The sequence below is a fragment of the Erigeron canadensis genome, chromosome 3 (assembly GCF_010389155.1).
Source record: "Erigeron canadensis isolate Cc75 chromosome 3, C_canadensis_v1, whole genome shotgun sequence".
In the NCBI taxonomy this organism is placed as follows: Eukaryota; Viridiplantae; Streptophyta; class Magnoliopsida; order Asterales; family Asteraceae; genus Erigeron; species Erigeron canadensis.
In genome coordinates, this window is record NC_057763.1 from 3,596,750 (window position 1) to 3,622,142 (window position 25,393).

The window sequence follows — 25,393 nt, forward strand, 5'->3', positions numbered from 1 at the left end:
GTGATGTGATGTTATGCAATGACTTGTAGTTTATGACGTGATATATTTAAATGTGATGTGAGATGACGTTTAATATGAGGTGATATGATGTTGTGCCATGACTTGTGCCTATACGAGTATAATGTAATCTTCAAAGATTGAAATGTACAAACACTTTGTAAACTATATATATTATTCTACTTAGCTAATACTTGTTCTTTTAAAATGTATTGTGTCCTAAGGTTCAACAAATAGATGTGAAAAGATGTGAGACTTGGGTAGATGCTTTTGTAGTTGAACTTAGTCACCCATAATAGCCTCATTATTTAGACATTTGTTATTATGTACAGATGCTACGACTTTGTCATTATGTTGACTTGATTGACATTTATGTTGGTGTCATTATGGATTTTCTTTTACTATTTTCATGATACGGATTAGTAACACCATTTTTAATAAATGATGACAATCCGGTAGGAATTGTAAAAGTTTTCCTTTAATGCTTTCGCTATGTTTTGACGTCATTAGGCAAAAATTTTGAAAGTCCATATTTTTAAACGACGGGGGTTACACTTGCCAAATTAAAGCGCTTGTTACATTCCCCTCTTTTTGAAAGAGCCGCTAAACAATCAGACCAAACAAGCGCAGTTAGCTTGACTGCCTTTCCCGTCATTTAAACACAAGCTAGAGACGTATTAGCCTGACAAACCATCATTCCTTTTTTTTCAACTTTCAGCCTTTCAAATACCTAAACTACTCATCCTCTTTATTTATTTATTTAAGTATATTCACATAGTATACCTATAATAACCTAATGAAATTAATTACAATATATATGTCTCAACTCTTAAATAACTACATTATCATCATTAAATCAAGGGTAAATTACAAAAATCATACCTTAGATTTGTTCAAAACTACAGTGGTCATACCTACAATTTAAAAATTACGCGAGCCATACCCATCGTTGTCAAAAATTTACACTGACCATACCTATCACTGACGGCCGTCAATTTGGCCGTTAAGTCAAGTCACGTGTTGTGCATGTGAGGTATCAAAACCGTAATTTCGTGTATATTTCAGGTATCATTTGTGTAATTCACCCTAATAAAAATTATTAAGATATTTATATTTATATTTCATTTATTAAAGTGGGTAGATATTCTATATTAAAATTCACACAAAAAACACACACATACACACACACATATTTTAAAAAAATCTATTTCAAAATAAAATTTTAAAAAATTATAAAAGAATGTCATCATACGATACAAGTTTAGGCTTAGAAATTCTAAGATTAGACTAACGATTAACCCTGAAACTTTAAACACAAAATACTGCAAATTGCTAACTTTGAGATATATTCTAAAACTATAACGAGTATTCGATATTGCTTTACCCCTCTAATTTGAGGGGGATGTCAACAAACCATACGAAAAAATTATATTGCTTTTTAAAATTATATTTTTTAAAATAGGTTTTTATAAATCATAAATAAATAATAATAATATAATAATAATAATATAAAAGTGAAAATTTTAGTAGTTTTGATGGTTCTCATTCTTGTTATATTCACTATACACATATAACAAAATAATAATGACATGTTTAATAATAAATGCATTTTTGTATCAACTATTTTTCTCGATATACTTTTCATTATAAAAATTATTGTTTAATAATATATGTCATATCTACCCAACTTAATAAATGAAGTATAAATAAAACTCTAAAATTCTTAATATTTATTTTTATAGTGAATTACAAGGATGGTATCTGAAGTATGCACGAAATTACAGTTTTGATACCTCACATGCATGACACGTGACTTGACTTAACCGTCAAATAGACGACCGTTAGCTATAGGTATGGTTAATGTAAGTTTTTGACAACGGTGGGTATGACTCGCGTAATTTTTAACTTATAAGTATGCCAAGTGTAGTTTCGAACAAACCTCAGATATGATTTTTATAATTTACCCTTAAATCAATTATTTTTACATTAATAATTACATTACTATCTCACCGCTACCACCAGTGCTACTGGTCGTCGTCACCATCGATACTCACTCACCACCGCCAGTGCATTATGCGAGGATCCTTATTATATTTGGTAACAATAAAGTGGAAGTTTTATAGCTACCTTATCTTTTCCTCCTCCATCCCCAACGTTCCAAATTACATTAAATCTTCGGCTTCTTACTTCTCTTATTCAAAACAATTCATTTGACTATAAATCTTTGTAGCTCCAGACTCTATTCAAATTAACTTTATTTTCCAATCTAACGAATATTCTCCAAATAATCTTGTCTATAGCTTCAACCAATTTAAAATCAAAGTTTGTAGTTTCAAACATTCCTCTCTTCCCATTATCAACGAAAATATCATGTTTCTCTTCCTCATGTACCGATGGTTGATAATTAGAGAAAAAATCAAACAATTTTCATACAAGATAACTTTATCTTTTCAACACAAGTTTAGCATAAGATTCGAATATCGCAATACAACGTACCCATGTGCTTGAAAACCACCGGTTAATTATTAAATAAGACAAATAAATCAATATCTCGTGATATTGATGCAAAAGATGATTGTAAAATTTGTACTTGAAATTATGTGGTTATTTTGCAAACATGTCGATAGTCGGAATAGATTCTGCAATATATTATCTTATATATTGTGTTAATTAAGTGTTTATTATGTGTTTGACCCATAAGATTATGTGGCTTTAATTAAGCTATAATTGACTCTTGTTTATGCAATGTGTCGATCGTGTCTATCAAACTAGCATTGGTAGATGTGCTTTCCTTGTAGTGTTAAGTCCTAACTTGAATCTTATTGATTATTTTTATATATTTATTCATGATTGTAGACTTGAAGTCTTGAGGATTTTTGTTTATCGACGAATACCATCGATCAAATTTTGATTATTTCATTAGATATGGTTAACTTTTATAAAAGACATTTCACAATCTTGATGCCAATTGTGTAGTATATATGATACAAATGAAATATAACCATATGTGTATAAAAGTACAAACTTTAGTTATTGTACATATAATAATTATTAAATCGTATAGTACACTCAAATTTCAAGACTAGTACTCCACATGTATATATCAATTCGTTAACATCTTGATAACAAAAAGTTGAAAAGCATATGATATTCTAGTTCTAGAAGCAAGACAAAGGCAAAAATACAAAATATTATATATTAAACATCATAACATCAAATTTCCCCTAGATAAGCACATGATGGGTCCTTATTTTTCAATCAATGCATTAAAAGTCTACGTGAAATAAAGATTTTGGTCATTCAAACTTATAAAAAGACACTACACTGAATTACACTGGCCTACCACTGTCAACCGCCTACAGCCGGTTACATCCAAGTATTTCTGACCTTAATTTCCGAACTTTCTTCATTTTAAGAACCCTATATCTTGTTAAACTCTCTGATCCCATTGCCTTCCATATTTCCCATAAGCAAAGTACACAACTGTTTTAAGGTACACTCATAGATTCCATCTTTTTGATATTTCCATCATCTCTTAATTATTAACTTTTTAAAAAAAGTTTTGTTTGTATACACAAATTACTCACCTTTATTGATTAAAAAACTTGCTTACTTTAAGCTAAATGTAAGGGTTTTATTATGAAATACTAATTTAGAATATCTTGATTTGTTAAACTTGTTCTCCTTTATCTGCCATGTTATTATTTTATCACATTTTATTAAGTATATAAAAAAAACTAGACATATATAGTATCATTTTATTTTTAACTCTATGTACTTTTTTTCTTTTGGATGATGCTTAAGGGTTTTGTTCTTGATGTTAGAGACAACCTCATGTGATAAATACAACCTATCATATCCTAAAAACCTTTATTTCAGTGTGGTGGTTATGTCTGGATTTCTGTTCAACTTTCTTGCCTAATTAACTTGTCATTTTATAATATTGGTATTAAAAGTATTTGATTCTTGCTTTCTCTTAATTGGGCTATTTATTTAGGTTTTCTTTTGAGACTCAAACTTTGTTTTTTTCTATTTCTTTTTCTTGTTCTCAAGGGTAGATGATCATGGAAGATCCTCGGTTTCATGAGTATACTAATGATTACGTCAATGATTTCTCATTAGATGATGGGAATAATGTGTTTCCAATCTTTGATCAATTTTCTAGTTATGCAACTAGAGGATATAGATTTAGAGATGAGCCTCTAGATCTCAGTTTCTTAGATGTTCCTTCTCCTGTAGCGAATCATGATTCGGTGAGAACCATGAATTCGCTACCAGGGATGGCGTCGCAGATAGATTCTGCGCACGAAGAGTATGACAATTCGGTTTTTAAGTTCTTAAACCATATTCTTGTGGAAGAGAATATGGAGGGTAAGCAAAGTGTGTATAATAATGATCCTTTTGCTTTACAAGCAACTGAAAATTCTTTTTATGAAGCACTTGGAAGTAGCAATCACCGAGAACCTCTTCGTCCGCCTCCTCTTATCCTTGTCCCGAATGTTCAAACTCCAGAAGAAATTGTTTGTGGGAGTTCAAGCGAGTATAGTACTTGTGGTAGCAATAACTCGGTTGATCCACGATGGGTTAGAAGTGATTCGTTTGACACCAATTCTTCGGTTACTCAAGCTAATTCACTTGAGTGCCTTCCTTTTAGGTCTAGTACCACTAGTGTCGTTAATGATGTTAACGACACAATGGATTCGATAAACACACATATGCTTCAACATATGTTCACTGATAGTGAATCTATCTTGCAATTCAAGAGAGGTATGGAGGAAGCAAGTAAATTTCTTCCTCCTAGTAGACCTCTAATTATCGATTTGGACAAGTACAATTTGCCATCCGGTTCACCTCCAGGAGTTCCAGTGAAGGTGGAGAGGGTCGATACGGAGAACTCACCAAACCCACTCAAGGGAAGAAAGCATTTTCCATTGGAAGATGAATATTTTGAAGATGAAAGAATTAGCAAACAGCCGTCCGCGGTGAATGAAGATGAAGAGGCCGAGTTGTGCAAAATGTTTGATCAAATTCTTCTTTGTACGAATGCAAAAGGGGAGCCTGTACCCGGTTTTGGTGATCATCTTCCAAGTCATAATAACATTAAGCATGTGTATAATGGTTGGAATGCTCCTTGGACAGGAAATCCAAGTGACAATATCGATATTAGAACGCTTTTAATCAAGTGTGCACAATCAATTGCTGATGATGATCACAGGATTGCAAGTGAGCAGTTAAAGAAGATAAGAAAACACACTTCACCTTCAGGCAATGCTTCCGAGAGGTTGGCTCATATTTTTGCTCTTGGCTTAGAAGCACGATTATCCGACACCAGTTCACAGCTTTACACATCTCAAAAAGCTACAAAAATCCCGGCTGCTGACAAGCTGAAACCGTTTCAGGCTTACTTGTCAGCCTGCCCTTTTGTAAAGAACGAGGTTTACTACGCTAACAAAATGATACTTGAAGCAGCTTGGACATCTTCAACTCTTCATATAGTAGACTTTGGTATTGCATATGGTTTTCAATGGCCAATCCTTATTAAACACTTGGCAGACCGACCTGGTGGGCCGCCTAAGTTGAGGATAACTGGAATCGAGTTTCCACAACCTGGTTTTAGGCCCGCGGAGATGGTAGAAGAAACAGGAAGGAGGTTGGCCATTTATTGTGAGCGGTTTAATGTCCCGTTTGAGTACAATGCTTTAGCAACTCAAAATTGGGAGATGATTAAACTTGAAGACCTTAAGCTTCATAGAAACGAGTTTCTTGTGGTGAATTCTCAGGCTCGGTTTGAGAACTTGCTTGATGAAGTAAATGGTACTACAGATAGTCCAAGAGATGGGGTTTTGAAGTTGATTAGAGATATGAAACCGGATTTTTTTGTTCATTCGGTTGTGAATGGATCTTATAGTTCGCCATTCTTTGTTACTCGTTTCAAGGAGGCCCTTTTCCACTACTCTTCCTTGTTTGATATGCTTGATACGATATTAGACCGTACAAATGAGCATAGACAGAATTTCGAGATGGAATTTTATGGGCGTCAAGTTATGAATGTGATTGCGTGTGAAGGTCCTCAAAGGGTGGAGAGACCCGAGACTTACAAGCAGTGGCAGGTCCGAACTTCCAGGGCTGGGTTCAAGCCTAGACGTGTGAACCGTGATATCGTTTCACAGTTGAAATGTAAGGTCAAGGTCGGTTATCACAGAGACTTTGTGCTTGATGAAGACGGAAAATGGATGCTTCAAGGATGGAAAGGCCGGATTCTGTATGCTGTTTCGTGTTGGGTACCTACCTAATTCGAGTCTTCAACTATCTTATTAGTTATAGCAAAAGGTGTCCTTTGGGCATGGATGTCCTTATAACTTGATTAAAGGTATGCCTTTTATTTTCTTACCCCCTATTCTACAATTTCTAATTAATTTACGCGAAAGACAGTTCATTAATTGTTTATAGAAGTTGTATGGGTTTTCATCACTATATGATCTGAATGTCATTATTTTGAAATGTGACAGATAACAGTTTGATGAAGAAATTACTCAAGTTGAGCCAGACTGTTATAGAAGCATGCATCACAATGGGATGTTAGTATTGCTGTCAAATTATGGCTGCAGGCGCGTCAATCTTTCTTGGATTAGAATGGTGAGCTAAGTTGTCTTTCAAGTTAGTAATTATACAATGTGAGAATTCAGATTCCAGCTAGCTATATGTTGCAATTGTTTCAAGGGAGTATAGATCCATTACTTTTTTAGAATATCAGTGCCTACATGTATATAAAAATGTAGTATCTGGCTAGGTAATTCATGTTTAATTAGTTAGTTTGTTGGATTTATTTGTTGTTAGCCTAGTTACATGTTTGTATTTTTCCTTGATTACATAGTTTTGTGGTTGTATGTAATTTGGTTGTTCAGTTTTGATATATGTCATCTAGCAAAAGATGTTTAGGTAAAACAACCAACAATCATAGTACCCGTATATGACTAAGGAGTTAAGGCAATTTGATCATATTTCTATACATATGGTGAACTACTTAACCAATATCTTGGTATATTGATTTGTCTCCTATACTGCTGGAAACATAGATCCTATATCATTGCAAATTAAAATGAACTAGTACTTTTCACAATATAATATATATATATATGTGCAGCATATATATATATAATTAGTATATTTACCATGCATTCTATTGAATCTTTGAATATCTTTCTTGGATGCTTCAAGAGTTCAAAAGACGTGCATGCTGCAAGCCTGAACCCTCCAAATACATATCTAATTAATTGGAATACCTTTCTTGATAATTGTATCGAAGAAAAGAATGTACAGATAAATGAATCAAGTACACAATACCATGTTTTTTTTATATATATAAAAATACAGAACTGGCAATACCCATTGAAACTGGCAATCCACGGAGAGGTTTTATCATGACAGTAAAATTATATCTTATGGTTAATGACCCTGTGCCAAGGATCGACCACATGAAATTTTTACCATGTATAAGACATATCTATATCTATATTTATACTATATTATAAAGCAGATTTTCCCTAGATTTTTAACATTGAACTTGATCTATACTATATTATAAAGCAGATTTTTTCTAGATTTTCAACATTGAACTTGAAATTTTCAATATTGATTTTAAGTACTTCCTCAAAATGTCTTTCATATCTATTCTATATTTATCTAAAATAACTATAATACCCTTTCTCTCTCGATCCTCAAATTTCAACCAATTATCTTTTTCTCTCTCCTCTATAAATCATTTATTCCTCCAATTCATTCAAAATCTTAAAAATCGTACATCGATAAATTATAAAAATTGTATGGGTGTTCTTAAAATTTCATGCTCTTTCATTAGAGATGTCATTCGATATACTTTCGACAAATTTTTAAATCCGAGGGCGGAGCCCGTACGGCTAAGGCATTTGACTATCATACTCTATGACATATCAACTCTTATAACCTATCATACTCTATGACCTAGGTATCACCCCCACTATCTCACTGTCGTAACGCGCGGGTAATTGCTCTCGTATAGACCAAAGAGTCAAGCTAGCTCAAGATCTAACATGTGATTTATTTTTACAAAAGTCCTTGACCAACAGAACAAGCTAGTCAATAAGCGGCTCAGGGCTGATATGTACATGTTGGTGAAGAATCCATTTGGTGGTATTAGTTTCATTTAACCAAATAATACATTTTTGCTGTTGTAAGAATCTCACTTGCATATAAGTTAATAAAAAAATGAATGCTAAGTGAGCTTATGCCCTCTAATCTATAAAGCTTAATTAACGGAAGTTGGGGAACTTGATCATCATATACAATGGCAAAATGAACCATGCTTGCTTCTAAGAAAAGATAGACAAACCAGAGACACTTTTGAAGAAATTGTTTTACTTTTTGAAATAATTGTTTTACTTTTCTTTGGTGAGATATGCAGGTTCAAATCGATTTTGGACACTTGCCAATAAAAGTTGGGGTAGTGGAGGATGAGTAGAATAACATTCAGCCGTTTTAAACATAAATAATAATAACTTTTTTTGTTGGAGAATAATTAGTTCTAAGAATTTTGTAGGATACTAGAATGTGAGGATGTTAAACTGTAATATTATTGTTGAAGGAGTTTGATTTTTTCTCCACAAAATACTCTTAAAAACGGCTCCTGGTTGCCATCCATAAAATACTTTTATGGACCTTTTGTATTGGGCCATGTACTTTGATGGGCTTAATGTTTGGCTCTAATAGAAGTCTAGGAGAAAACTTCTTGTGTTATATTTTTCGAAAGACTTGTCAAACTAATTTTTATTTAATTATCACTAAAAAAAAAAAACTCATTTGTTCACATTTGATAAAAAGTGTGAAAAAATTCGTGAATTTAATCACATATAAAAATGTATCGAAAAAATTTGCATTTAAAAGTGTGAATAAATTTCAAAAGTTAGAATTTTTTTCACATTTATAAATGTATAAACAAAATGTTAACACTAAAAGTATGAACAATTGTCAAATATTTTCACACTTATAAGTGTGAAAGTCAATTTGTTACACATGATTTCTTCACACTCTCCATGTGTGAAGAAAACAAATGTTACAAATTAACTTTCACACTCTTAAGTGTAAACAATTGATATACTTTTACACACTTTTAAGTGTGAACTTTTTTTTTCCCCACATGTATAAGTGTGTAAATATGATTATTTTTTGAATATCTTCACACTTTAAAATGTAAATGATTTATACACACTTTTAAATGTGATTAAATTAACAAAGTTCTTTACATTTTTTAGAAGTATAAAAAAACAAGTGTGAGGAAATGACATATTTGTTGTAGTGTATTTTAAAATTTTGGCCCATCCTAAACAAAACCCAAATTTATTTTATTTTATTTTATTTTTTGAAAAACACTAGACTTTAACAAACTAAATACAAATAAAACTTTACAAACTTAGGCCTGTGCTTATAGGTAGGGAGTCCTCAGGATTTCTTGCCTGCTGTGTCAGCATCACATTACTCAGGACTCTCCTCAGGACACTCGCTGCCTATAAGGACAACTTCTTCAGAACTTCTTCACCACATTATCAATTCTTTTAACATTTTTTATAACTATATATATATTTAACCAACATATTTATTATAAAACCACATTTTATTAATAAAACTAAATAACTATTTTTTCAATAGTAAAAAACATATTTAGATTACCAAAATCTAAAAAATAAAAATAAAAATAATAAATTAATTTTAGGGACTAAATTGATAACTTCTAAAACTCAAAAGTTATTTCATACATATATTATACTATAGGGGTAAAAATAAAAATTGTTTATTATTATATATGTATTACATATATGCATCTATCATCTTCCTCACCTGCAAATTACACATACCCACACACACTAAAACTACATATATATGAATATATCTATACCAGGTTATATATGTATATGAAGCAAAAAAGAAAAAGAAAAATGGAAGAAATAAACGCTGGCCCCACACTTACATCGTCTTCCAACTTCTTGGTGGAGAAGTTATTGAAGGACGCTAATGTAAGGACACTCACGGCCAATAGCTGTCCGCGTCTTGGGCATGGGAGGACGCTCGAGAAGACGGCCTATAAGCACCGGCTTTACAAACACATGTGGTATATGATATGGACCTGAAAGAAAGAAGAATGATAAAGAATAAAGTGATTTGATTAGTGAAATATGTGTTTGTAAACTCTTGTTTGTATTTAGTCTATAAATCTAGCATCTTTCTATTTTTTTTTTTTAACATTAATTAGTTTTTTACCCAATATATACTAAGGTGGTATTTGTTTATAACTTAATAAATTAAGTCATGACTTAATAAAAAATTTTAATCCATTAAGTCATCAAAAGTGTTTGTTTTCTTGACTTAATAAACAAAAAACAACTGTATTGACTTAATCCATACAAACGTTATTTATCCATCCAGTCACTTAATTAATTCAGCCACTTAATGGTTAAAAAAACCAAACAAAAAACACATACGACCCCATATTTTAACATTTCTACGAGAAGGTTAGTTTATTTTTAACTAACAAGGGCGTTTTAAAGAATATAATGACATTGGTGGCAATTTTCCAAAAATTTCGGCATACTACAGCAGTTACTTGACATCTCGTAATAGTTATTAGTTTTACAAATCTTCAAACTGGCCGCTTTTCCTTTTCTTCAACCACATACATCCCCACATTTTAACATTTCTACGTTTCACTTAATTTATTCATCATTCGTAAGTAACAATTTACATTGTAATATGTTCCGATGCATGCGTGATATCGTAATTGACTTATTATTGTTTTTTTTTTTTACGATTGTTTACTAATTCTGTTATGTGTTGTTTGGTAATTGATTAATTTTATCAAGGATATGTTTATCTTATATACATTTTGCATCTACTTTATTTGCGTGTCTAGAAAATTGTAGATTGAAAAAGCATATAATATATTCTTTGCTACTGTTTATTATACTATTCCATTCATTTTTCTAACATAAAATGCATGCAAACTCTAGAATAATATCATAATTATGATACGAATATTGTTTGGGCCTAGTATGTTTTTTTTTTTTTTTATTATTGATCAATGATTAAGATAAACGGATTTTACTTTATTCTCGGTTCATGAAATATCTAAGTATCTGTTCAAATATATACATACACTTCTTTTGCAATTGTCAATTTGATAAATTACTGTTTTTTGCTATAAACAAAAAAATTAATTATCACCTTTTGTACGTGTTACTATATATACATGGTCCTCTCGAAACCAAAAGTATAGTAGGAGTAGGCAAAGTAATTCTTGTCATTTGTTTAATATGCAATGCTTGAAGAATGTGATCAATTTGTTTAGGAGGCCATAGACTTATTTTTTTGGCCCATATATGTAATATATAAACGAGAATTTATGGGGGAACAGCGCACTACTGCCCGGTTCCATCATAGTGCTGCCTATATCGACTATGTATTTGTTCTTAAGGCTATAATTTTTTAAATTACGCGCAGTATTCACTAATTTCTTAATCCATCGAGGATCGCATGGTTTCACAGGTTTGTCACTTTAGTTTAAAATGGAATCCGATAAGGGATACGAGCAACAGACCCAACAATCAAAATATGAATGTCTTCTGTTTGGTAAGCCTCATAATGTAGTAAAATAGTTTTAGAATAAGATTTCATCTTGTATTTGATAAAGATTTTCCAAACATGAACTCTGAAATCTTCTTTTGTGGTACATTTAGATGTTGATGATACCCTTTATCCTTTAAATTGTGGATTATCAGCAGAGTGCACCAAAAACATCACTGGTACATATATTGCATTTTCATTTGTTACATAGGGTATGTTTGGTACAAAAGTTTGGAGCTGAGGCTATAGTTAAGGGCTTGAGGTTGGGGCTTTTTTTTCAACTCTCTTCCTACGAGCTTTTATTTTAAAGACCTTTTGGGGCTTTTAGGAGTTTTTCGAGACTAGGGCTTTTGATTTCTTATATATAACCAAACAGGGCTATAATTTTCAAAGGAGCTTATTTTTAAAAGCTAAGGGCTTTTAAGCCCTTAAAAGCTCATAAAATCCCCTTGCCAAACTGATAGTGTATACAAAGTGAACTTTTGATTGTTTTTACGTGAATGCATTAATTGTGTAGAGTATATGGTGAATAAGCTTGCTATTGAAGAAAGCAAAGTGCCAGAAATGTGTGTTCAACTCTACGGTGATTACGGGACAACAATGGCTGGTCTCCGGGCTCTTGGCTATGATTTTGACTATGATGACTACCATAGGTACTTAGCCGTTTGGTTCCCAGAATTTTAGAGTTCGGTGTAATGGAATTTAAAATTTTCTATGCTAACCGAACATGACAAGAAAGAAAATTAGAATTTCATTCCACCAAATTCTTATACATTCTAGGAACCAAACGACCCCTAATCTTTCCAATTCTTTTTAATCATGCAATATAGAACCCTCAAAACCCGATGTTATTGGTGATTTGCAGTTTTGTCCATGGAAGATTACCCTATGAGTATCTCAAACCCGACCCTCTTCTGAAAAATCTTTTGCATAGCTTGCCCTTAAGGAAAGTGGTAAGTTTTAAGCAATTTTAAACTAATTACACTGCTAATGATTTCTGTAGAAATTTTTTTTTTGTATTATCATCTCATTGTTTATTTTGTCAGATTTTTTCAAATGCAAATGAGGCGCACGTGGCTGAAGTCCTTGGCCGTCTTGGATTGGAGGACTGTTTTGATGATGTGATATGTTTCGAGACTCTGAATCCTAAAGGGCAAGACATCGATGACGACAATGATGCTACCAAAAGTTCTGTTATTGGAGATGCCAACAATGAACCTGTTGCTGTACTACCTAAGACTCCTATTGTCTGCAAACCTTTTGAAAACGCTTTCCAACAGGCATTTCTGATTGCAGAAATTAATCCTGAGAAATCTGTAAGTTATATTAGATAATGTCGTTGGATGGACATACCAAATAGGTATCCCTATCATGTTTAATCCTACTATTTTCATTTTGTTATTTCAGTTATTCTTTGATGATAGCATACGCAATATCCAGACTGCAAAACTCTTGGGACTCAGCACTGTGCTGGTAAAATTGGTTTTGTTACGGATATAGACGATGATAGTTGTTTTTACTTAGATTATATGATGTTTTCTCCTTTCTTGCAAGCAGGTCGGGTCATCACAACGTAAACAAGGGGCGGACTATGCATTAGAAAGCATCCACAACATAAGGGACGCGTTGCCGGAGCTATGGGAATCTGTCAATGAGTCAAAAGATGTCGCTGGTTCGCAAAAGGTTGCAATTGAGACTCCTGTGAATGTGAATGCTTAGATGAACAACATTCTTATACTCCTAACATCATGGCTCTAATCTTTGTAATTGTCTTACTCAGTGAATGCAGTCTGGTTCTAACTACTGATTCATGTATATGTATGTATTGATATTGATTATTTTGTAAATAATAATTTATGACTCCAAAGTTTCAAAATGTGTCTAAAGAATTGTGCTTCAAGGTTGTTAGGAATTTATGAAGAACTTGACAAAAGCTTGGACCTTACATAAACTCTAGTGAATGATGCAGACATAATATAATAATAATAATTCAAAAAAACTCATCTTGCTAACAACCACAAAATTAACAAGTATGCTTACTAATTCAATCAATTCAGCACATGAACGGTCATGACCATAATCTCACGCATTTCCAACCATCCATTTTTTTCATTTTTCTCAGCTATCAATTCATGGCTAGCCATCTTACGCAAATCTACTCACCTTCTAATCCAAAGTCTTAGTTTGACTTTTACGAGTCAAGCTTTAAGTTCATACAAATATTAACCATTATGCTTATCTAATGATTTTCCTATAATCCAATTCAACCTTTTGTCGATGTCAACTCATAATAATAATGTCTCATTCAATTCTTGGTAAATCTTGTACATTGCTTTATGTTATTTATTGATGAAATTTGACCATAGAAAATACGATCGACTGATAACGTATCCGTTCCTTGTATTGACGGTAGTGGTTTGGAAATTTAAGACATTATATTATGGCAACGATCCCGCCATCCCGGTCTAATTTGGTGCCACTTTCTAGTACCATTTCAAGTGTCGCGGTTTCGAATCCCGCAAACTAACAGAAGTGGGCACTGGTGGATAACAATTGATATAGAAAAATAGAAGAATTATTATAATTAGATAGAAGACAATAAGTCTTTGAATGGCCTTTAAAAAACATATTGATATAGGACTACATTGTTGTAAATTGTGATCAAGAAATTACATTGAGCTACGTCCCTATTTATAAGAGAATTTGTAAACTAAATAAGGAAACTAAATCGCAGTCTAAAATCTCTTTACTTGGTGCATAAGTCGGTATCTTCTATTTTTGGAGATTATGATTTTGTTTTGATCCAATATTCTAACACTCTCCCTCAAGTTGAATAGTGAGATTTTCAATATTCAACTTGGATTGGTTTTGAGTTTGACTTGAGCTACCACGTTCAGACATGGAAGCCTTTGATTGATTATTGAGCTACCGTCTTCTTCAGACATGGTAGTTTTTTGATTTGGGCTACCGCTTTCTTCAGACATGGTAATTTTTAATTTGAGTTACCGTCTTCTTTAGAAATGGTAGCTTTTTATTTGAGCTATCATCTTCTTCAGATATGGTAGCTTTTGATTTGAGCTACCGCCTTCTTCAGACATGGTAGACTTGATTTGAGCTACCGTCTTCAACATGGTAGTCTCACAATTTTGTTCGTGAGATACCTCCTTTGGACATGGTATCTTTTGGTTTGTGTTGCCGCCTTTAGACATAACATACGTTGATTTTGAGTTGCCGCCTTCAGACATGGTAGCTTTTGGTTTAATTGGCTGAGCCACCGTCGTGAGACATGGTGGTTTGATTTGTGTGGTGGTTTTAATATAATATCATCCTATACTCCCCCTAAAAAAAATAGAGGGTATCATGTGATTTGTTTGGTTGGTTTGCTTGTTTTGGGGTTTTGATTTGAGCTATTGAGCTACCGCTTTTTTAGACATGATAACTTTTGGTTTTGAGCTACCGCCTTCCGACATGGTAACACTAGTCCGGTCCCACTTGGAATTCAACCAGAGATAGAACCAAGATTAAATGTGACCCGTAACACAATTTTTTTCACTGATCTCATATCGGCGTAAAATATTGATAACGTCTAGATTGTTACGGTTTTTAACATTTTTTGGTTATTTCTATTTTTTGACGGGTGTAAAGACATTTTCTTAAGAAAATTTTTTGAAAGTTTAAAGTTAATTAGACTAACCGGTATCACATATTTATTTGATCCATAGCCCGGGTTATATTTCCTTTTAATGTGGTTCCACAATTGAATTCAGACCATTTTTTGATATGGAAATCAAGACAGTATCTATCCCACCATCCTGGTCCTGTACCGATGGTACCATTTCCAGAAAACAACAGAACTTCGTAACTATCCTGGTCCTATATGAACCCGTATTCATACAATACCGGTATTTCTTGACGTTTGCGTAATTTTCTCGGTACCGTAGTAGTACCAATTCCCAAAACGATCAAAAACTGGTAACAAGGACTAGGGATGGCAACGGGCCGGGTATGGTCCGGGTTTAAATCCCCGTCCCAAACCCGGACCCAGACCCGATGGGTACCCGTTTACCTACTAACCATTGGGTAACGGGTTTCCCCACGGGTAATCGGGGATCCGTTAAGATACCCACTTTCACTTCTCCTTCAACAGTGATATCACAAATCTTGACAAAGTAGTTTACTGAGCATGCACCATTTAAAATGCATTAGCTTTATTCTGTAACACATATACATGAGGCTTTTGTGTGATGTTACTGGTCGAAGTCCATTTGGGCTGTTAGTATTTTTGCTCTTTTCGGTAGGTAAGTATTTTAATAGGTGGAACAGTACATATTACATTTTACGTTACATAATAAATATTTTTATACTTATAATGGGTTTCTTATATATACGAGACGAGGCGGGTATATGGGTTCGGGGCGGGTTTCGGGTATACGGGTCGGGTATGCGGGTTTTCATTATAAACTGCCCCCGGACCCGGACCCGGGAAAAAGTATAAAACTATCCCCATACCCGTTCCAAGACACGCATACCCGAACTTGGACCTGGACCAAAAATGTCAGGTTTCGATTTTTCCCATCGGGTACGGGCTTTTTTGCCATCCCTAACAAGGACTCGTCGTCATTTCTCAAACGAGGTTTTAAAATTATTTGATTATTCGTAATACCAGGAAGAGACCAGAACTTGTGAGATTATGCTCATCTAATCGAAAACTAGTCGTTTTTTTTTGAAAAGTAATCGAAAACTAGTCTTAAAACAAAGATATCGGTCGGTCGTTGTAATAAAGACTCTGTATGCGCGTGACCCCATCCATTTGCAACTTTTCCAAGTCAACTCATAACTCATCGATGCGTCCAACCAGAATTCCAGAACCTTCTGTTTTATGCGATCCAGATATTGCCCCGTTTCTCATTCATTTCCCATTTACTTTTTTTTTCTTTCTTTCTTTCTTTCAACTTGTTCTCTCTTTCTTTCCGTATCCCAAACGCAACTATTTTCAAGGTACTCCTTCCTATATTCCTTCATTTCAATAAATATATCAAATATTCCTAATTTAATACACTTATTAATTATTGCTTGTTATTATCTGAGCTGAATCGAATCAAATAAATCATCTATCAATTATTTTGGAGTAATTTTCTGTTCTTCATCTCACTTAAAATTACTAATAATATTATCTTTATATTATTTTTTAAACTTTTATAGGGTTATTGTTGATGATAATAACTATGATTTTATTTTCTTGATATTTCAGCCTCATGTGATACAACTTATGTTATCTTTTTGGTTTTATCGTTGATTTGTTTCTATTTAGATTGTATGGAATATTTTCTTGCTTAAAAATTTAATTATTTTCGTTAAATTGCTTATCTCGTTATTATTATTATTATTATTATTATTAGCTAGTTAGTTACCATGTTGAAAATTTTTACCTAATACTGTAATTAATTTTTTGTGTGTCTTAATTTAGGCGTAGTTACTACGAACGAAAAGTTAAGATTCTCGGCCCACGGATAAATTATAGTTTTTTCATGCTTGTTAAGCTTGAGTTAGGATTGGGTATTTTTGGCGAAAATTAGTTTAGTTGGTCATGGAGCAAAGTTATCATGAGTATACGGATTATATTCACGATTACTCGTTGGATAACGAGTATAGCTTACCCGTATTCGATCAGTTTTCATCTCATACCAATGGATACAGGTTCAGAGATGAACCTGTCGATCTTAGCTTCTTAGATGGTTCGTCTACGGTTACACCCACTCTTGATCCTGTATATTCGTTTCCGTTTGTGGGTACAGCCCCACAGGCGGATTCTCCGGATGAGTATGATGATTCCGTTTCTAAGTACTTAAACCAGATTCTCGTGGAAGAGGATATGGAAAGTAAGCAGAGTATGTTTTACGACCCGTTTGCTTTACAAGCCACCGAGAAATCTTTTTATGAAGCTCTTGGTAATAACAACCAACTGCCGAATTTTAATTTTGGCCCGAATGCTGATAGCCCAGAAGAGATTACTTACGGAAGCTCAAGTGAGTATAGTCCACATAGCAGTATAAGTGGAAGCAATAACTCGGGTGATCCTCAGTGGGTTAGAAGTGATTCGTTTGAGGCTAAATCGTCGGTTACACAAACTCCTTCACTTGAGTACCCTCCTTTAGTTTCTACTACCAATGTGGGTAATGATATTAATGACTCGTTGGACTCGATAAACAAACACATGATTCAGAATATGTTTACGGATCGTGAATCTATCTTGCAGTTCAGGAAAGGTATGGAGGAAGCGAATAAATTCCTTCCTCCTAGCAAACCGCTAGTTATTGATCTGGATAAATATAACTTGCCGTCAGATACACCTCGAGATGTTGTTGTGAAATCAGAGAGGGTCGAGATGGATAACACGCCACTGGTATTAAAGGGAAGAAAACATTTTGAATTGGATGTCGATGATTATAATGAAGAAAGAGTTAAGAAGCAGTCTGCGGTTTATGAGGACGAAGAGGCCGAGCTGTCTGATTTGTTTGATCAAATTCTTCTTTGTACTAATGCTAAAGGTGAGTCTATACCTTGGTGTGGAGACATTCCTGCTCAAACTAAACCTCAAAAGACGTATTGGAATGCTCCTGCTTGGAGACCAGGAAATACGAGTGACAGTGTCGATGTTAGAACTCTGCTGATCAATTGTGCACAATCCGTGGCAGCTGATGATTATAAGATGGCATATGAACAATTAAAGCAGATAAGACAACATACTTCTCCTTCTGGCAATGCTTTAGAAAGGTTGGCTCATATATTCGCCCTTGGTTTAGAGGCACGCTTGTCTGGAACTGGTTCACAGATCTATGCAGCTCAAAAGGCCTGCAGAATCTCGGCTGCTGAGAAGTTGAGAGCATATCAGGCTTACTTGTCAGCTTGCCCTTTTAAAAAGAATGAGATTTACTTTGCCAACAAAACGATCTATGACGCATCTTTATCTGCTTCTACCCTTCATATAGTGGACTTCGGTATTTGTTATGGTTTTCAGTGGCCGATCCTTATTAAACACCTGGCGGAAAGACCAGGTGGGCCACCTAAATTGAGGATTACAGGAATAGAGTTTCCCCAACCTGGTTTTCGGCCAGAGGAACGTGTAGAGGAAACAGGTCGGCGGTTGGCTACTTATTGTCAACGTTTCAAGGTTCCTTTTGAGTACAACGCTATAGCGATTCAAAATTGGGAGAGGATTACAGTCGAAGATCTCAAGCTTCAGAGAAACGAGTTTCTTGCTGTCAATGCTCCTACTCGATTCGAGAACTTGCTTGATGAGACGGTTGTTTCAGATAGCAGTCCAAGGGATGGCGTTTTGAAGTTGATTAGGGATATGAAACCAGATATTTTTCTACATTCAATCGTCAATGGGTCTTATAGTGCACCATTCTTTGTTACTCGTTTTAGGGAGGCTTTGTTTCACTACTCTGCTTTGTTTGATCTGCTTGATACAACATTAGAACGCGAAAATGAGCAACGGCGGAATTTTGAGATGGAGTTTTGTGGGCGTGAAGTTATGAATGTTATTGCTTGTGAAGGTCTTCAGAGGGTGGAGAGACCCGAGACTTACAAACAGTGGCAGGTCCGAATCTCACGGGCTGGGTTCAAGACTAGAAATATGGATCAGGACCTTATGTCAGAACTTAAATGTCGGGTGAAGGCTGGGTATCACAAAGATTTTGTGTTTGATGAAGATGGCAAATGGATGCTACAGGGATGGAAGGGTCGGATTTTATACGCCAGTTCATGTTGGGTACCAGCCTAGGAAGCCTATATTTTTATGTAACTCTAGCCAGGGAATTTTTTGCATAGCTGCGGCTCTCAGACTTCTTCTGGCATGGACGTCTTATAAATTTGATCAAAGGTTTGCTTTTCTTTTAGTTATCTTTTTAACTAGAATCTTAAAATTTGATTTTGTTATTATGTTATAAAAGTTGTAAATCGATTCAATGGTACTTAAAGTAGACACTCCGGAAATTCTATTTGTTAAATGAAATCAAAATTTGTATATTGCGTCTAAGAAACTTAACAGTTATTATCTTCTGTATCTATTACTTAGATGAATGTCATGTTCACAGAATATAACAGATAGCGGTTGGATGGTGGAACTCACTCATCATTAGAGGGTGGCTGAATATCTTGACGTTGTTTTGGTGAGGTAATATGTGGTATAAGTCGGTTGCACGTTACTTGCCTGTATGCAGATGGCAGATTGGCAGCCATGCTGGCATGTTTTAGTTGAATATAGATCCATTAGATCTATAAAACGCTATGGTTTGTAATCTGTATGTACATAAAAAAAAAGAAGTTGTATGACAGTAGGTACTCTGCGCAAATATTTCGGATTTGTTTATTAGTGTGTTAGGGTGGAAAGTGTTAACATAGTTATCTGTTTGAAAGTTTTCTCGGTGTTGTGGTTCTGTTTGGTTTTTGTTGATTTGGTTTTGGTCAGTGGCAGATCTAGGAATGAAAATCACGTGTGTCCGAATTTAGTTTAGGTGAAAAATACTTTTGGTTGCTTCAGAACTTTCAAGCTGGTCAACTAGAAGTGTTCTGTTTTCATAATTCTATTCTACTCCACGCAATTTAACCCTGATTTATTCTCACAAATTATAGTCTATTGGCGTGGTAAACACAGGTTATCTGAAAGTTCGTAAATATTTAACCTCCTGGATAGTTATGGATATCCGATATCCCCAATGAAATGTTGAAATCGAGTTGTTTCAATCTGAAACTTATAGTCTTTAGTTCTTGTTTCAACTTATTTGTCAACTCAACCCTTGTTTGAACTCAATCCAAGCTGAAGTACACTTTTGGTGGTGCAATAGTTTCGACAAACTAACATGGGCAAGAGGAAGTGTTAATTTGGTTTGGCCGTTAAGGGCGAGATTTATTTCAGTTATAACTATATTTATTTAAGAGCTTGACTTTGTTAAGTGTTGACACCCCTGGCACTTTAGTCACCCATGGCCACTTCCATCAGGAACATTTTGAATTTATTTGGCCCTCTAGCTGCCGTCTCCACCGCGTGTCAGTTTTCCAGTTTCTTGAAATGTATATACCAAATTCATCAAGAGCTTTCTACCATTGTGAGTTTGTGACGCCCTTAGAGCGTCTTAAATAAAGTTTTTAGTCCAAGATTCAACCCATCATCAAGAATCTTCACAAGTTTCATTTTTTGGATGTTTAATGTTCATCTACAGATCTACACACCTATGCTTCCAGCAATGGCCTTATATATCTTTTTCTGGCATCATTAAACATCAGTCATCGTGATTGGTGGCTGACATAACCCTTGCCCTTCCCGGTGACCTTGTTATATCCTTATTTCCCCCGCTATCCCGAAGACGTTCATCATCACCTTTTTCCGAGTCCGATTGCTTTCTATTACGAGTACTTTCATTTTTTTCATTGAGCCTTTCACATTCAGTGGTCATCATCAGACCATGAGCTGCATTAATAGTTCAATACAGGTAAAAAGTAAGTTGTTAAATCAACTTTTTGCAGGTGGGTTTTTTCGTTTCGTGTTTGCTTTAATTCTTATGGTTAGAATAGGCATGATGTTGGAGATAAATGCGGTTGTTGGTACAATGGTACTTGGCAATACACAAGCTTTCTGATTTGATTTACATTATATGTTTGGACTTCACACTATGTCAGATTTTTCTGGATATCTACAAGTATAAGAAATTGAAAATGTCAACATTTTTTTTATAAAATCATAATGTAAGACTCGAAAAACATTAACTGCGTTTTAAAACAAGAATTTATAAATAGAAAGGGATTAATATATGGGAAAATGTTATATAAAAACTTTTAATTTTCTAAACACGAGATGGATACCCGCGTAATGCAGCGGCGGTGGCAGCAACGGGTGGTGCTAGTGGCTGTGGTGGTAACGATGTTGCTATTAATCTAAAAGTAATTGACGTAAATAGTGGTATAGTGATATTATGGTTAAGGGATATATCTTTGTAAATAACTTTATTAAAAATATTATAGTCTATAGAGATATTAAGTGGAAATATTTAAATTATTTAATAAAGAAGATAGATAGTTTATATAAATATGGGTGTAAAATATTGTATGGATATATTGGGTAATAGTATGTGAGTTATAAATGTGTTAAAAATTAAGGGTTTTTAGGTATTTTAAAGGTAGAGGGTTGAAATGAAGGGAAAGTAGTTTGTTTATTATTATAGTATAGATATAGATAATGAATCTCGTAATGTATAGCATGTTTTTGTCAATTTTGTAATAACAATAATTCTTAAAGCTATGTCTACAAAATCTAACAAACAATAACTCTATTGTAAGATATGGTTAAATTTCATATTTCTATCTTAATCTTGTAACTTGCTTTTAAAATTCTATTTCAATGACACCTCAATTATAAAAAAGTTGCATCTAGTTCTAGTCGATACAATGTCATCCAACTGTATACCAACATTTACCAAAACACAATAATTTCTAAACAACATTATTGGTACATTATACAACAATATCCTGTCTGTTATTTAGTATAGTTGTGTGTAGTATTTTGCCAATATAAGATCACATACATACGAAACAATTTATGTGTGACAAGATATGTATAAAGGGGTGATTGAGTGAACCAGTGGCAGAGTCGCAGAGATAACAGCCTCCCCAATAAGCCAGTTACAATTTCCTTTTTGAACATTCAGTCAGTATACAACATCAGAGAAACCTTACCGTATAATGGTGAAGTCTTATACATACCTTAAACAACAAGATATTGACTATGAGCCCTTAAAATTATTCGGAGGGAAAAACCTCAAGATTTGTCATCCCTAAAGATCAAACTCAATACCTTAGATAAAACCGAGACCAGTTAAGCTATACATGATTGGCTAAGCCCAGTTACAATTGACATTATGTGGTCCGATGTGTCATTAATAGAGATGACCGTTCCTAATACCAAGAAATTTTAGAAGCCCAAGTGGAATTCATTTGCTTATATGAACAGAAATTGTGTCCGATCCGAGATTCCGAGAATCCGAGGTAGCTTTTTTTTAAGTGGGGAGGTGGTATAAAATTTGATTTCCATAAACAAAAAGTATAACCTATTTATGTATTTATGCATAATGTATAAGTACAAATTAATAATGTTTTGTATATGAGATAATATTACCTTATATCACATTCCTTTTATTCGATGTAAACATATGTACTGAATATTTCTAGTTTTATTAAATAAATTCTCTGTCTTTTAAATCTAGAATATCCTAATTGAATTCTCATTGGAAAGTAACGGGCAACTGGGCAAGAGTGTAATCGCGTTTTTTTTCGGTTTTTTTCATCGGCACATTTCAACACTTCTGTTGCCTTACACCATCTTCTCCGGCACAAACAAAATGGTAAATAACATCGGTTATATATATCGGCTCTATGGTGCCGATGCTTGTAAACATTGAGAGCGTGCTATGTGACAATATTCTTCTCGGTTGTAGTGCTAAGCAAGTTTTCGTCAAAAACCTAATTTATAAATTGCGGTTTTCGATTTTGAGGTCAATACTGTGTTTTCAGGGCTTCTATTGCCGTAATCGATACCAGAACCGATTTGTCGATTCTCCTCTATGGATACCCTTACTATTCCGACGAGATTTGAAACCCTTTTGTACTTTTCCAGTGAACCATGTTTTCACTATTTGGGAGTTTTCAAGGTGGTTTGTTTTGGAGGTTTGCATCTTCTTGCATCCGTTCACATCTCCTTGTTTGGAGGTTTCATTTCATTGTCGGCTACTCCTACTGCTTTATGTTAATATTTTTCGGTGGCCATTTTTTTTAGGTTTCCGGTAACTGCTGCTACTATATGTTATTGCTAGTGCTTTTATATGCTTATATGTTAGTGTTTATGCATATTTGTTGCTTAATATTGTTGTTAATTACTATGTCATTAACTTGGTAGTGTTAATATTGCGTTGGCATTGCCAGAATCTTTATTCCCATCTAGTTGCCGTTTTTTTTCCATTAAAGCAATAGTGACCGGAAAACATGGTGTTACTGCCGGTGATGATATCGTTGAACAATTAAGTTGTCGGTTTTATGTTGAATAGGCGTTGATGATAAATATGTTCGTAAAAATGGGACTCGAACGTATCTTGGCGGGGTGGACCTTCGGGGTTAGCAGTCATGGTGTCTTCGACTTCCGAATTCTTGATCCCCAATTTTAGAGCCCAAAGTTGTTTACAAAAATATTTTTACGTTTATGCTTTCCGATAACTTTAACAAATTTTGTTCATGTTTTGATATTTCCGATTTAAATAGTTTTGGTAAGCTTTGGCACCACTGAAAAGTTTTGGCACATTTTTGCTTTATTGTGTATACATGGCGCATTTTGATTGGTCAAAATTCCTTATCAAATTTTGTCAACTAACCCCTAAACTTATCGATCAACAAGATTAGACACTACACCTTTGTTCATAAGATAATTTATATATAATACTAATACTTTGAACTAAATAAAAACAAAAACCTAGTGACAAAAATATCACAATGGTTAAAATAATTAAAAATACTCTGTTCGTTAAAAAGTAAATGCCTCATTGAAAAAACACACACAAAGTTTCGAGGAATGCTTAGACTGTGAGGTATATCTCATCCCATTCCCTTTTTTCAGCCAGAACACCCCTTATCGGCCCCGGGGGGATATAAACGTGTGCCCAGTCCCAAATGGAACGCTCCAGCCTTCTTGTCCTTTTCCTATTTTTTTTGACCGTTTGCTTATTATTTATTAATTTATTTATTTTTAAACCCTAAAATCTATAAAAATAAAAAATAAAAAATAACCACTTTACTTCATTTTCTTCTCCTCGTTCTTATTTCCTTCATTCTTTCTTTCATTTTATACTCCCAACCGAAAATGGCTTGGACTAGATATGAGGAAATGAATTTAGCCAAAGTTTGGCTCGAGGTGACGGAAGACCCGAATGTAGCGAATTACCAACAACAAAGAACATTTTGGACAGGATAAGGGAAGTGTTTGTTAATCTAGAGAACCAACCGGATGTGCAAAGGAACAGTGATAGTTTGTGTGCAAAATGGCACCATATGCACAGATCAATTTACTCTTTCAACCAAATCTTCACTCGTATGAACAATGGAGCCAACGAGGCGCAAATTGAAGATGCTTTAAATGAGTATAGACATATGTATGGTAAACTTTTTCACTACATCACAGAGTGGGACTTGTTACGAACAAGTCCAAAACTTATGTGACTTTATCGAAGATGTTTTAATGATTTTATCTATATATGTTTTAGTTATTTTATATAATATATCTATGTTTTAGCTATTTTTTTTTAATATATATGTATTTTAGTTATTTTAAAACATTACATTTAATTGAAAACATTACATTCAACTGAAAACATTACAGAAAATTAAAACATTATATAAAACTTAAACATTAGGACAAATTAAAACTTAAATAAAAATAATTAACGCCAACCATAAACGAAATCGGTCGATGAAATGTTACTGTCACCGTCATTACGGCGCTGGTATTCATAGTAATAATCACCTGATTCCGTTTCAAATTTGTTTGCGTATTCTTCACCGAGATCGGTCTCATATCTTTCGGGTCTGCCGTCCGATTGAATTCGGGTCTTACCTGGAGCACATGGCCTTAGTCCGTTTTGGGTTTGAGCCATGGTAGAATCCTATACCTCGTTCGATCAATTCTTTGTCAGTTAAGTCGTTTGGC

General features: G+C 34.0%; 3 protein-coding genes across 4 annotated transcripts; all 3 read left to right on the forward strand.

Moving 5' to 3' along the window:
* The first annotated feature begins 3,426 nt into the window (after nt 1–3,426).
* On the forward strand, nt 3,427–6,910 carry LOC122593261 (scarecrow-like protein 33). Of its 2 annotated transcripts, none has more exons than XM_043765648.1 (3): nt 3,427–3,490; nt 4,051–6,367; nt 6,507–6,910. In XM_043765648.1, exon 2 carries the CDS (start codon nt 4,056–4,058, stop codon nt 6,288–6,290), a length of 2,235 nt encoding a protein of 744 aa, XP_043621583.1. In that variant the 5' UTR covers nt 3,427–3,490; nt 4,051–4,055; the 3' UTR covers nt 6,291–6,367; nt 6,507–6,910. The 2 variants fall into 2 exon arrangements, with proteins under 2 accessions (XP_043621583.1, XP_043621584.1); XM_043765649.1 differs by having other exon boundaries at nt 3,475–3,490; nt 4,056–6,367.
* Nucleotides 6,911–11,530: 4,620 nt separating this feature from the next.
* On the forward strand, nt 11,531–13,466 carry LOC122594135 (uncharacterized protein C24B11.05-like). Its single transcript, XM_043766608.1, has 7 exons — nt 11,531–11,652; nt 11,760–11,825; nt 12,164–12,299; nt 12,512–12,599; nt 12,693–12,962; nt 13,054–13,119; nt 13,204–13,466. Exons 1-7 carry the CDS (start codon nt 11,589–11,591, stop codon nt 13,363–13,365), a joined length of 852 nt encoding a protein of 283 aa, XP_043622543.1. The 5' UTR covers nt 11,531–11,588; the 3' UTR covers nt 13,366–13,466.
* Nucleotides 13,467–15,874: 2,408 nt separating this feature from the next.
* Nucleotides 15,875–20,069, forward strand: LOC122591377 (scarecrow-like protein 14). The gene is made up of 3 exons (XM_043763648.1): nt 15,875–15,940; nt 17,228–19,531; nt 19,746–20,069. Exons 1-2 carry the CDS (start codon nt 15,875–15,877, stop codon nt 19,430–19,432), a joined length of 2,271 nt encoding a protein of 756 aa, XP_043619583.1. The 3' UTR covers nt 19,433–19,531; nt 19,746–20,069.
* The last annotated feature ends 5,324 nt before the right edge of the window (nt 20,070–25,393 follow it).

Coding starts and splice junctions, on each gene's coding strand:
- LOC122594135 (XM_043766608.1), top strand. CDS start 11,589: ATGGAATCCGATAAGGGATACGAGCAACAGACCCAACAATCAAAATAT. Junction 12,300..12,511: donor GACTATGATGACTACCATAG/GTACTTAGCCGT, acceptor GGTGATTTGCAG/TTTTGTCCATGGAAGATTAC. Junction 13,120..13,203: donor TGGGACTCAGCACTGTGCTG/GTAAAATTGGTT, acceptor TCTTGCAAGCAG/GTCGGGTCATCACAACGTAA.
- LOC122591377 (XM_043763648.1), top strand. CDS start 15,875: ATGAGGCTTTTGTGTGATGTTACTGGTCGAAGTCCATTTGGGCTGTTA. Junction 15,941..17,227: donor TAGTATTTTTGCTCTTTTCG/GTAGGTAAGTAT, acceptor AAATTAGTTTAG/TTGGTCATGGAGCAAAGTTA.
- LOC122593261 (XM_043765648.1), top strand. CDS start 4,056: ATGATCATGGAAGATCCTCGGTTTCATGAGTATACTAATGATTACGTC.